Source organism: Sparus aurata, chromosome 17, assembly GCF_900880675.1.
Source record: "Sparus aurata chromosome 17, fSpaAur1.1, whole genome shotgun sequence".
NCBI classification, from domain to species: domain Eukaryota; kingdom Metazoa; phylum Chordata; class Actinopteri; order Spariformes; family Sparidae; genus Sparus; species Sparus aurata.
Window position 1 is genome coordinate 18,612,498 of NC_044203.1, and position 13,250 is coordinate 18,625,747.

General features: G+C 39.3%; 1 protein-coding gene across 3 annotated transcripts; it reads right to left on the bottom strand.

Annotated features, from left to right (window-relative positions):
- Positions 1 to 1,770: 1,770 nt before the first annotated feature.
- Positions 1,771 to 12,280, bottom strand: LOC115567083 (zinc finger protein 224). 3 transcript variants are annotated; one of them, XM_030393312.1, is made up of 3 exons: positions 11,866 to 12,280; positions 8,277 to 9,842; positions 1,771 to 3,559 (listed from the first exon to the last, which is right to left on the bottom strand). In XM_030393312.1, the coding sequence occupies exons 1-3, from the start codon at positions 11,981 to 11,983 to the stop codon at positions 2,232 to 2,234; spliced, it is 3,012 nt and encodes a 1,003-aa protein (XP_030249172.1). In that variant the 5' UTR covers positions 11,984 to 12,280; the 3' UTR covers positions 1,771 to 2,231. The 3 variants fall into 3 exon arrangements, with proteins under 3 accessions (XP_030249172.1, XP_030249175.1, XP_030249171.1); XM_030393315.1 differs by lacking the exon at positions 8,277 to 9,842 and having other exon boundaries at positions 11,866 to 12,278; XM_030393311.1 differs by lacking the exon at positions 1,771 to 3,559 and having other exon boundaries at positions 4,388 to 9,842; positions 11,866 to 12,279.
- Between the last annotated feature and the right edge of the window lie 970 nt (positions 12,281 to 13,250).

Below are 13,250 nucleotides of genomic sequence, written 5' to 3' on the forward strand. Positions count from 1 at the left end.
CAATCCTGTGGTGGGTCTTTTTATGGACGTCTGGATCCTCGTCAACCTCACCAACTGGCCAAAGAATGTGAGGACTAAGAACTGTCTGTTGAAGGGGGGCCCACAGTGAACAGTCCTGGCACCTTTCCTGTTCACCCTGTAAACTGCACCCCACCGCCATCTACAAAAGTTCTCTGATGACTCTGCTATTGACTGCCTCATCAGGGATGGGGACTACAGAGCCTACAGAGAACTTATTAAGGACTTCCTAGACTGGTGCCAGTGGAACCAAGGCTGGGAAGAACAAAGAGCTGGTGGTGGATTTCCGCAGGCACAGACAACCCTGCACACAGGTGAACATCCTGAGATGGTGACATCTATATAGTATGATACATCCCAAGTGTGTGAAGGAGAGGTGTCGCAGGTTCTTCCTGCTGCTGTCACACTTTACAACCAGCACTGCTCCCAGTAGACCTCACTGTGCACTGTTCAATAAAAAACTCTATACATAATTCATTTATCATTTTTGGTTTGCACTAACTGGACAATTTTTTATTATTATTTGTAAATCACAAAACACTGCTGCACTGTTTATAATTACACTGCTCATATTGTACAACAATATGTATATACAAGTTTATTCTATTTCTTACCTTTTTATTATATTGTTTATTGTAATATTACTGTCCTTTGGCTGCTGTGGCAAAGAAATTTCCCTGTTTGCGGGACAAATAAAGAAGTCTGATTCAGACAAATAATGGTACAACTGTTGATATTTCAATATGTTGTATTAACATTTACGTATCTAATAAGCTAAAGAGTGCTAGTGTACTGCTTTAATCTTTAACTTTTCTGTTATGTATTTCATCTGTAACATTGAGTGTTGAAGTAGTGTTGAAACAACATTAGAATTAAAAACTGCTCAGTAAGGGAAGCTGATCAACAGTGTATAAGCTGATAATGACAGGATTATAATAATAAGATTGCATGTAAGTCTCTTGAGCTCCATTAGCTCTCACTGTATTAATATCTCCACCATTGCTTACAGTACAAACTCAAATTTTTTTAAGTGCTGATTGTGGTGGACTGATGAACCATCAAATGTGAGCTTATAGCAATGACTTTAATATGAGCTCTAAAATACATGGAAGCTCCCTTTCTTACTATGACTGTCATTCATTATTAAATATTAAGTACAACCACTTTCAAATCTGTCTTATCATATCTTAATTATGCTTCTGCTCCAATATAACTGTCAATGACAAGCGAGTTAGAAAGTAACTATTTTACATGTTCTTCAAAAAGTTTCTAATGTATATTTTTGGGGTCTTTTTCCACAAGTTTTTTTTTGTTGAATTGTTTTGATATAATTTCCAGTTTTGCTTTACTTGGTTTTTTTTTTAAGCATGGAGTTGCTCATTAGTTATTTAATGAAATCTTCAGGTTTTGTCTGTTTTTATTTTAGTTTGCAGGTGGTAGTTTTAAAAAGGTATAACATTAAAAAGTCAGTTTATATGGATTTCAAAAACTAGTATGTAAAATAAATATATATATATATACACACACACACACACACACACATATACATATACATGTAAAATTACATATATATACACACATATAAATTCGGTAGCGCATGCTAGAAAAAGGAAATGCCTAATAGCAATTTGAATTCAGACTTTTAGCTTGAAATTTTTCCAATCACAACTCAGATTAGTGTCATCATACACTCTATAGTGTAACAAGTCGAATACATTCTCTCCCCCTGCACATAGACAAACACTACACACATTTTGAATTTATTTTATTTTATTCAGTTCCACAAGTAAAAGTCAGATTTTTTATTTCATTATTACATTTTCTCCACATTTTTTTCCATTTGGTTCACAACGATGTTTTCATGTCAGTTCATACATCACCAACACACATTAAAATCCTGCAGTATAATCTCATAGCATCAGGCATGAAGGGCTGAGGATCGTAGATACTTGTACATAATGTCATGAATATTTGTCCTTAATGCAGTGTAACAGTAACAATGAGCAAAAGTTCCAGGAACAGTATATACACATATATTCATCGACAATAATTGCCTGCTTGTGTTTATTATCCCTAAACATTCCTTCCCTAAGAGTAAGAAATGTAAAAATAAAAAGGATAAAAGCTACTCCCCCGATGTGTATCAGCTGCATGGAGAGTCATTATTGTGGTCACCAGAGTGAGATAATAAATGCTCCTGTAAGCTATCAACCCTAAAAATCATCCAGTGGTATAGGTAGCTCCCCTGTAGCATGTTTTATATAATGCAAACGCAGCTTCTCTACTTCATCAAATCCCATATCACATTCACAACATTCCCATTCCCAATACCTATGCTCTCTGTGCACGTGTTTCTCCTGCGACACATTCTTGTCCAGCTCCTGTCCTGCTCGTGACTCAACAGTTCTTGATTTCAACTCATCAGTTGGATCAGATCGAGCCGAGCCAGGCGGGTCTGAAGGCCTGAGGTGATGCCCAGGCTCTCCGCAGTCCGACTCATCAGAGTCTGTATAATACTCAAACTCGGCATCCTCCCGTAGCTTTTGAGTTTGACTCATCTCCATGCGTTCCACCTCTCCCAGCATGACTGTATCCATTTCTGTCTTATCTTCAACGCTTGTGAAGATATGTTTCTCTGTTTTAATAGCTTGCACCCCGCTGGATCCAACAAAAACTCTGTGATGCCTTTGCCGATGTGTCATTAGATTTCCAGGAAAAGTAAAACTCCTCCCACAGAGGCTGCACTGGTATGGTTTTGTTCCAATGTGGGACTTGTAGTGGTTTATAAGCTGTGCGGCCCTTTGGAAGCCCTTGTGGCAGACGTTACATATATGTGGCTTCTCATTGTGACTCTGCAGGTGTTTATCTAGTGATTTTTCATCGCTGAAGCCTCTGGCACAACTTAAACACCAAAATGGATTCCGTTTATGAAGCTCCAGGTGAATCTGCCATGACTGTGTAGAAGTGAAGTCTTTGTTACACTGATCACATCTGAAGGGTTTAGATTCACCAGCTTTGGATTGGATCGAACTACGCTGCATGTGAACTCTCATGTGACCCCGCAGCCGTGCTGACCTGATAAACTTCATTCCACAGTGTGGGCACTCATATTTATGCAGGTTCTGCTCAGGCTGACTTTTTGTTGGGGGTGAGTGGTTTTCATGCGTCAGCTGGTGTTTTTCAAATGAAACCATGTATGTATAAACCTTCCCGCAGACTGAGCAAGCATAGCCCCTTGGAAGTCTCTTCGCTGAGCCAACTGCAACATCTTGCACAGAGCCCGAGGGAGTTGTTTGCAATGAACTACTCTCATCACAGCCGTCTTCTGCATCACCGCCCGTGTCTTCATCTCCATCGTCTCCGCCCCCAGAGTCCAGCTCCACTTCAGGAGTCCTGCCATCTTCCATTTGTGCTTCTCCTTCCTCCTCTTCTTCTTCTTCCTCTTCCTCTTCCAAGGCATGCTGGTGAAGGTGAGTCTTAAAGACTTCAAGGTTTGTAAATTTCAGACCACAATCCTTGCACGCATGGCTGGAATCATTGACTAAAAAAAGAAGAAAAAGGAAAAGTTTAGATTTTTTGTGATTAAAGATATAAACAATTTAACAAGTTCTTGTTAGTACACAAAAATAAACTAGCAGATAGCTTCTGATTTTATTTCATGAATCTATGATGTTCCAGCTGAAAGTTTGCAATCTGTTAATAAAAAAAAAGCCTGGTCATTACCAATAATGCAATAAATGTTTAATTGCAGCAGTTTAAACTTACAAGACTGAGTTGTGGCTCTTCTCTTCGTTCACAGATGGGGGACAACTACAAGTGTGTCGAGTCTTAGCATTCTTCATTTAATTATTTAAATCCCAGAGAACTGCAGACTAAAATATTTCTTTAGTCTGTTTCATATCTGTGAAGCAAGTAAATTATCTTTGAAACCTAGAGTGTAGCTCTCATACAACACTGTCACTGCAACAGCTCTGTGGGTTGGACTTGATAGAAAAAAAGCAATAAAAGCACTTAAAGCAATAACCATATTAACATTTTTAATCTTAAAAGGCAGGAAAAAGATTACTTTTGCGATAATGATAAGAACAAAAGTAGGTAGAAAAAGGAATAATTTGATTTAAATCTTGTTACAGTAATTTAGCAATTTTATTTTATAGACTATTTCATTGTTTAGAGACAGAAAATTGTAATCCAGTAATTACTTGGGAAATCAAATCAATTATGTATTTAATACACTGGTTAACTTCAAATTTGATTAAAATATAACACAATATATTATTAGATGAGAGCCAAATTAGGAAACAGAACCAGGGTAATGAAACACACAGATCAATGAAACTGAGGCTGAATTGATGACAGGACTCAGTAATTCACTCAAAAGTTGAACAATTTATTTTTAACGTTTTAGAGAAGCTTTTCTTCATCGTTACAGAAACAGCAAGTTAAACAAGTAGTCAAAAGTTTTATTGGTCATCTAGAGGAATCATAAATTAAATTAATCTAGCAAAGTAACACCTCTTGTAAAAAACAAATACTTCTTCCCACTGCATAAGTGGTACAGTAAACTAACAACTATCTTACATAAACATAATTCCTACTTTCGCAAAAGTAGTAATTATAATATTTTAACAGCATAGAAACGCTGAAAAGGAAAGAACACTGGAGCTTATACATCAATTAATGCAGAGTGAATTGTACGTAAAATACAATGATTTGATAGTGAAAATTGTTTTATGGTATTAGCTGGTTGTAAAGGTTAACAGCAGGACTTCAAATAAACAGTGTACATTCATAAATTTGATATAGCTTTTCTGCAAATAGGACCTTGTTGAGTCCAAGCAAAATTGAATGACCAGCAACATTGTATAGTACTTCTTGTGCATAACTATTTCGATGTCCTCTCAAACTCTCCAATAAATGGTGTCAGCAGCATTTCTCATTTTTCAGAGGATGTTTAAATGCATGACGACAAACATGTACATGCGTAAATGTTGCTGAGCATTTTTTCATATATGCAGATATATATTTCAGCTTGCAATCACCAAAGAGATCAAGAAGGCTCAATTGACAAGTCTATTCAAAACGAAAACAAAGCAAAACTATACATTTGTGACCTCTAAAGGGTTTTTTCTTTGTCATTTGTACACATTCTAATCCAGTGTAAAGGAAAGCCTGAGAATAGGAACATAACAAAGGAAAAAAATATATAAAGGATCTCAAATAATATAGAACCAAATAGGGAAAGAATGTTTACACTTAGCCTGAACAAAAGTCTAACACGCATAGTTTAGTTTTAGTTTAACACATTTAAGTAGTTCCCTCTAAAAAACAAAAGCAAAACAAACAAACAAACAAACAAAATCTACAATCTACAGTGTCTTCATTTTTGTTCCTTTTCAGGTTGTTTAGTATAATACACTCCACTGGCATGTTTCATATACTGTAGTGCTGGTGCAAATTAGTTTCTTCTTGACAAAAAGTAGTTCCACATTCAAGGCATGTAAGGCCATTGGATCTCCTGACGAGACAGCAGCAGGGGCATCACTCTGCATTTCTGAAGTCACCGATACATTCCTGGTGATGATCGATGAGGTCCTGTATTTCACTGAAGGTCCGAGGGCAAATGGAGCAATGATACGAGTCATTGTTACAGTGCTGAGTTTCATGTTTTTGTAATGCAGATGGTGAAAGAAAGGCTTTGCCACAATGTTGGCACTTATGGCTACTTTGTGACTGGATGTCTGGGTTGAGCACAGGTTCGTTCATGGAGGATGGAAAGGTCTTCCCTCTGCTGTCGGCAGAGGCGACATTGGGTTTTAGAGGCTTTGAGGTCATAGCAGAACCGAGCCTGTAACGAAGCTCAGTGGGAAGACGACATCGGACTTCGTCGTGCCAGGCGAGGTGCTGCTGCAGCTGATTCTCGGTCCAAAAGCCATGGCAGCACAGGGCGCAACAATAAGGCCGGCTCTTCGCCTTGGTCTTGTGGGTTCCCAATTGTTCCTCAGTTTGGAAAGCTTTCCCACAGTTATCACACTTGAAGAGGCATTTAGATGTATGTTCCGACAGACGGCTAAGAGGCGGAGAAACGTCAGCCATGGTTTCACAAATTTGGGGCTCCTGTTTGGACTTCATTAACCCCGGGCATACTTTCTTATGGTCGATGAGGGCACCTGCAAAACTGAACTGCATCCCGCAGTCAAGGCATGTGACAGATTTCATAGGCTGGGGGTCTGATCGGATTTTCTTCTTTCCTCTGCCATCAGGGATATTTTTCACCATCACTGCAGAGCCGAGTTCAGCTGGTGTATCTGCTGTCTTCTTTACTTCACTGCTTGAGGCAACTGACTCCCTTTTAGCACCCAAAGGCAGCAGATTTTTGCCTTTAGTCCTCTTGGAGTGGGCTTGCCATTTGTGGGCACGCAGACCTCTTGCTTTGGCAAAGGTCATAGAGCAGAGGGGACACTGGTGAGCTTTTGGTTTCAGTGTCTTTGAGACAAACTCTCTCTTACTGAAGTTGACTTCAACTTGTTGTGCGACTGGATCAACCGAGGTGAGCCCGTCTCCTTGATGATCTGCAGCTTCCAAAGTACCACTGTGCTCATTTTCATAGTGAGCAGCCAGAAGTGAACCTTGCAAAAATATTTTGTGACACAGTGGACATGAAAACTCTGAAATATGTGAACTCTGCGTGCTATTGCTCTCCACACTTTTGTTTGAATCTGGCTCAGTTTTGGTTTGGCACTGAGGATTAAAAGTCTGGTGGCGCTGGAGAACACAAAGGTTAAAAAACTGTTTGCCGCATTTGTAACACTGAAAAGGCCCACCCTCTGTCTTGTGGCTAACGGACAGTGAATCATCATCTTTGAGTAAGGAGCGTGAAAACTTCTTTTCTTTGTGCCATCTTTTATGGGAACCGAGAGCTGAGTTGGAGATGAAGCGCCTCCCACAATCTGAGCAGTGAAACAGTCCCTTAGTTGACTCTTCCTGTTTGGGTTTCTTAAGCATTACAGACATGGGCAATTTTGCTTTTGTTACAGATTTGGGACCCTCAGCATGAATTCTTTTATGAAAATTCAAAGCTCCAACCACTGAAAAGCTTCTGTCACACTTATTGCATTTATATTTCAAATCGGTTCCACTCTGGTTTTCTAAATTGTCGACACTTATTGGATTTACCATCTTTAGCTCCATGCTGTCTGTTTCATTTACTTCAGCCTTGACTGTTATTTGCTCAGAGTTTTCTTGTGTACTGAGATCCATACTACACTCATGTGATTTCAGAGTATCAGAATTTTCAGACGGTTCTGTCTTACAATCGACTGCTTGGCGGTCTTTTTTGCGGCATAGTTTTTGGTGAGCCCTCAAAGAGGCCTTGCTGTTGAAATGTGCGAGGCATGTTGCACATTGAAGATCCTCCAGCTTGACAGAAGATCTTTGTGATGATGTTGACTGCCCAGTCTCATACCCATGGCTTTTCATGTGAAACTGAAGTGCTTTGGCCCGTGAAAACAGCTTGCCGCAGTCGGGGCAGCTGTACGTGTTCTTTTTCAACTGCTCAACCTGATGCTGAAAAGACTTAACAGGTGGTGGGAGCAACTGGTCACTATGCACAACCTGGTGTCTGAGGAGGCTGGAAAAAAGACGGAACGACCTGTTGCACAGTTCACATTTATGATTTCCATTCTCATGTTTTCGTTTGTGCATTGCCATAATGCCCTTGTGTCTGAACTTTCTACCACACACTGGACATGCAACCTTAATACTGGAGCGTGGATGTCCATTGACAGATCCCGTGACCCCTTTTCTTAGCATCAAATCTGCACATTGAGTCTGACTTTGCTTGTGGTGGGAGTAAGCTCCTAGAGACCAGAAACCTTTCCCACACTGTTCACAATGATAAATCTTTGGGCCTAGAAGGGTTCTTTTTGGATTGTATTCTTTCTTAGCAATATTCTCTTTCTTTTGCGCAGAGCAGCTTTTTATATGGTTAAACAAGGTAGCTGCATGCGAATAAGACATCATGCAATCTGGGCACTGGAATTGCTTTTTTTTGGGATGATGCAGCTGATGACAGACTAAAGCAGACAAACGTGAGAAGGATTTACCACACTCATTGCACGTCAAAATTTTCTTCTCTAATCCATCTGCCTCGTTCACCACATCATCGCTTGTGTTTTCGCTCTTGTGTTGCTCGTGTGCTGCATTAGTACTGGCTTCGTGGTCACGTGTGTCACATGTGTAAACTGCCTCTGACTGACCTTGAATCTGTTGTCTCCTCTTATGTATGCCATGCCACATTCTGTGAACACGCAGTGATGAAGCACTAGAAAACCAACGGTAACACTCGGGACAATCAAATCTTTCCTCTGTCGTATTCTCGGCTTCCCTTGCTAGCGGTGCACACTGCACGTCAGCTACCTCAAAGTCAATTTGTACAATTTTTAAATCCATCTCTGGTTTTGAAATAGTACCAGCGCCACCAGGGGAAAGTTCAGTGTCATTGTCTTCTCTTACTTCCTGATCTGATTCACAGAGCAGCTCAAGATCAGGATTCAAGTCTTGGACAGGCTCGTCCTCAGATTCGCTTGCACTGATCACCTGTACATTAAAGTCCCCAGGTTCATAACTCTCCATGTCGTCATCAGTGTCATTTACATGCGAGGCTTCTTCAACCATGATGGGAGGAAGAAGATTTACAGATTCCACTTGAATCTGCTCCATCTCTTTTGTTTCGCTTAACGAAGGTTCCTGTTGAGGCAGCAGAGGTGTGCGAATTTGGGCTCCCTTCTCTGTTTCTTTGAAAACATCTGTATGGTGAAGCTGATGGGACTGGAGCGCTGAAGCCCTAGAAAACTTGAGCCCACAATCCTTACATTCAAATGCCTTCTTCTGTAGCTGACACACTTGATGAAGAAACGACTTTGCCGGGGTCTCATCACTGTGCACCAAGCGCTGATGCCTGTAGTAAAACGTTAGAGTCATAAATACTTTTCCACATTCCTCACATGGGAACCTTTTTGCTGAATCATTTGCTTGATTATTATGCCATCGCTGATGGTTGAAAAGAGCAATATGGCCAGTGAAAGCCTTGTTACATTCACTACAGTAAAAATCACCAGAGCTTTTCTTTGGTTTTTCAGTTACTTCTGCTGGAGTGCACTGACTGTTGCGGCTAAATCGTTGATGTGTTTTAAGGCGCATCATAGCAGTAAAAGCTTTACCACATGAGCACTTAAAAAGTTTTTCAGGATTATCATCTGTTTGGTTTTCACTGGGCTTGGCTTCAACTATTGGCTCCTCAGTGTGACATGCACTTCCTGAACCCCTGTTTCGTGATTTAACTAGTTTTCCCTCATGACAACGACGGTGTGCATCGAGAGCTGAAGCGCGAGAATAATTCCGCCCACAAGCCTCACACTGAAATGACTTCTTTTTCAAATGTTCAAGGTCATGAAATACTGATTTGGAGGCTTGTCTGTGTGAGCGCTGGTGGTTGAGAAAGTGTCCAATCACACCGTAACATTTCCCACAGTCTGGACATTCATAGGTGTGCTGCTTTGTTGTCCCAGGATTAGCCGACTCCTTTCGGGAGGACTGCCTGTGGTTTTTCTCCATGTGCGAGTGGAACTCACTTTGTTCAACAAATGAGAGTGAACATAGTGTACAGAAATGTGCTGTTTCACTGTCCATTTCTGCATCCTTTAAACCATCCATCTGGTCATCTAAAAACACCCGTTCTTGTGGGTGCTGATGGCGATGCTCCATGTAGGCAGCCTCCTCTCTGAAGGCTTCTCCACAATCTTGACAGCAGAAAACCCCAACCCCTAGAAATAGAAAGGGGAAAATAGGAGGTCAAAGCCACTCCAGTTTCCAGAGAAAGAAAGTCAGAAAAAGAAAAAAGAAAAATCACAAAAACACAGGTGCACATCATTTCTTTATTTCAAAAGTCAATCGAGTTTACAGTACAACTACACACATTTGGATCTGGAAATACAACATCGGCCATAAAAGAACAAAATGTAATTAAATTATAGAAGGGCTAGAAAAGTGTGTAAGCTGAATGACCTCTGTCAGGTTCAATCATCCAGTGACGAGATACGATAGGATTGCTGCAGAACATGTTGTATTTTTAAATACACAAACGTTACCAATAGGCTGTGTTATTGCGCAATGGGGTTGTGAAAGAAAAACATTGTTTTTTTCACTATCACAATCAAATTTATTGGAATATTCCATTTGTAATTTAAAAAGATACCTAATTACATCAAATATTAATGACAGCAACGGGTTGGATTACTATGTGCAAATTGATTCCATTTTAAATATATAAAATTACTTCAAGTTTCTTTTATTGATCTGTAAATCTGTTTCTTTTAATAGCTCAAACATCTAGTTTAAGCAACCACACGTATGCATGCCCATTAAAGCTGTTTTTTCTTGCCAGGTGATGACCAGCACACATTTAGTAAGGTTGGACCTCAAGTCCAGTGTCACACACACTAGTAGAGAAGCAAGCAACAAGATTCAAGATAGTCTGATGCTGCCCTCATGTGGCGCGTGGCAGTCATGTTTTTGACATTGAAAGGTCAATAATATGCATGGAATGCAAGCAGTTAAAATAGTTTTCTGTGCCTGGCGACAGAAATAGATGCCAAAAACCTTGAGTATTCATTTCAACAACAATGACTGCTTTTTTTTCTTTTTGCAATGCTATGCCATAGAAAAAAAGGAACATTACTCCCTCCCCTGCCTTCATCATTTAGGTCAGTGTACTTGACAACTGGTTATTGTCTAAGGTTGAGTCAAAAGTGAAGATGCTGTACATGCAAGGCAAATATGCTCTACTACTGAGTGTTAATCCACACAAATGTTACTAAATGTATAATAAAACGTCTGTATTCTGTGCATTATACTTAGCTCTGTTTCAGAGAGTATGTTTTTTATGACTCAAGTTTTTCTAAATCACGAACTGCAATAAAAAACATTAACAATCAGTTAATTTTGTTAATTATTATTGTTTGGATTGTTGTGAATCTAGATAACCGTGAATGGTCTGTCACTGTGGCTTAAGGCATGTCATTGTAGGTTAAATCTGATGTGTCACTAATATAAGATTATTTGATTGTATTACACTGAAAGAAAGAAGCGTCCTATCTGTGATGCAGTAAAGAAATGTTTCCCCGCTAAATGTAATGATAAAGTGATTCCAATATGTTTTAGTGCGTTTGAATGATATTTAGATGGTTATGTGGATAACATTGGAAAATCGTTGCATTAAATTCTATTCTGTGTGATGTGGATATTTATCTCTGTATTAAAGCACAAGACTGTGCTTTAGCTCACTAAATGTTATGTGGCTCATAAAATTCTAGCAAATGCAGAGCAGATTTTCATTTCTCTGGTTTCTCAGCGTAGCCTGGCCACATGATAAAAATCGTTCAAGACTTCAGAAGTAAAAACCTCTTCTAAACCACTATTTTAGGTATACTGCTCACAATGGATTTCTTGTATCACTCTTAAATACAGTTATGCTTGATCGAACCCCATTTATATGTACTATTAATACTGTTTAGCCTATTTCCATATGGTTGAGATTCAGCCTTATGTAGGGCTGTTGCTGCATTTGTTCAATGAACAGCACTGAGCAAAAGACATAAACATGAAAAGCTAAAAGACTAGACATGGACATACAACAGTGGTAACTGTAAGCGTTGTTTGATGTTATTTGTGTTATTTCATGTCCCTACGCTGAAGTTTGTGTAAGAGGTCACCGGCGTTAATCCTCAACATATAGCTGATGTTTTGTTAGTTATGCAAACGTTTAAATGACAACTACTGGATACTCACCGTCAGCGGTGTCCTCAGCCGATGAACCGACGTGGTTTTCAGATGCTCCATCCTCATCGTGGGGTCTCTTTTCAGCTCCGTCCTCTGCGATCGCCGCGGAAGCAGCAGCTTCGTCCATCTTGGCGTGGTTCTGTTTGGCACTGCTAACTTACTGTAGCTAGCGTTCGTTAGCTTAACAGCGCCAGAGCTGTTTTAAAAATGCTTTCTTTACCGGAGTCGCTCAACGCAGGGCCGGGTGAGAACGACTGAAAAATAGAGTATGCAAATCTAGTCCGTTACCAGGTAAAAAGCGGAATTTTGCTATGTTTTTAGCAATGCGAGTGATGATGAACAGCAAAGCTAGCTCCCTCTCACACACATACACACACCTGCGACGTGCGCGCGGCGGTGCGTTCATCGGCGGAAGTGATTCTTCTTCGTCTGTTGTGTTTCCTTCGGGCATGATGAGCAGTCAGACTGCAGCAGTGTAAACATTAAAAGTATTATTGTCAACAGGAGAAGCGGGTTTTAACTTCAATGTATATATGTATGTATGAATGAATTTATTACATGTATATACAAAATAAGATTATGAGAATTGATATATTTCTATACAGATAATGCTGTTTTTTAACTCAACTTTATCTGTATTTTATCTTGTTCATTATGTTTTGTCTTTTAATTAATCTCTATAGTATTTTATTTGTAAACAAAAAGGTGCTATGTAATTATTATTACTACTACTTCTACAACATAACTTAATAAATAAGGTATCCTGGATTGAGGAGGGGTAGGATTTAATGAGTATATACTCCTTCGTACTCCTTGTCAAACATTTTGAGAATGAACTTTACTGAACATGTTGTATAGGTTGTATCATTTTTCATTATTTTTTTTGTTTTGACCTTGTTTTTCAGAAAGCTTTTGATTTTACTGCTTGATTTTTTTTTCTTCATATGTCCAAAAGAGGTTTATGGTTAATTAAATCGAACAAAGTTTACCAATTTGAGCCTATTAATATCATCGACCAGTATTATCTGTCCCCACACCAACAGCAGTTTAGTTTTGTTAACTGCCACTAGTTGTGGGAAACTAGGGTTGGTTGGTACAGAAATAAAATACAGAAAGGAATTTAACATTGACATTTAATCTGTTTCTAATAGTGAGAACCATTTAGCTTTTCATTAGTATGATATAATCTGAGATGATACAGCAGTGATGGAATTTAACCAAGTACATTTACTCACTGTGCTCAAGTGCAATTTTGCAGTACTTTTCTGCTATTTTAAACTTACGCTCTATGTTTTGAAGGCAAATAGTGAACGGTTTACTCCACTACATTCATTTTATAACTCCAGTTACTAGTTATTTTGCAGACCATACTCTGCTACGCCATGGTAGAACAT

What these genes read in the sequence shown, in the direction of transcription:
- LOC115567083 (XM_030393311.1), bottom strand. Translation starts at nt 11,983, where the DNA reads ATGGACGAAGCTGCTGCTTCCGCGGCGATCGCAGAGGACGGAGCTGAA. An exon ending in GGCTGAGGACACCGCTGACG is followed by an intron (nt 9,843 to 11,865) that starts GTGAGTATCCAG and finishes TTCTATTTCTAG; the next exon opens with GGGTTGGGGTTTTCTGCTGT.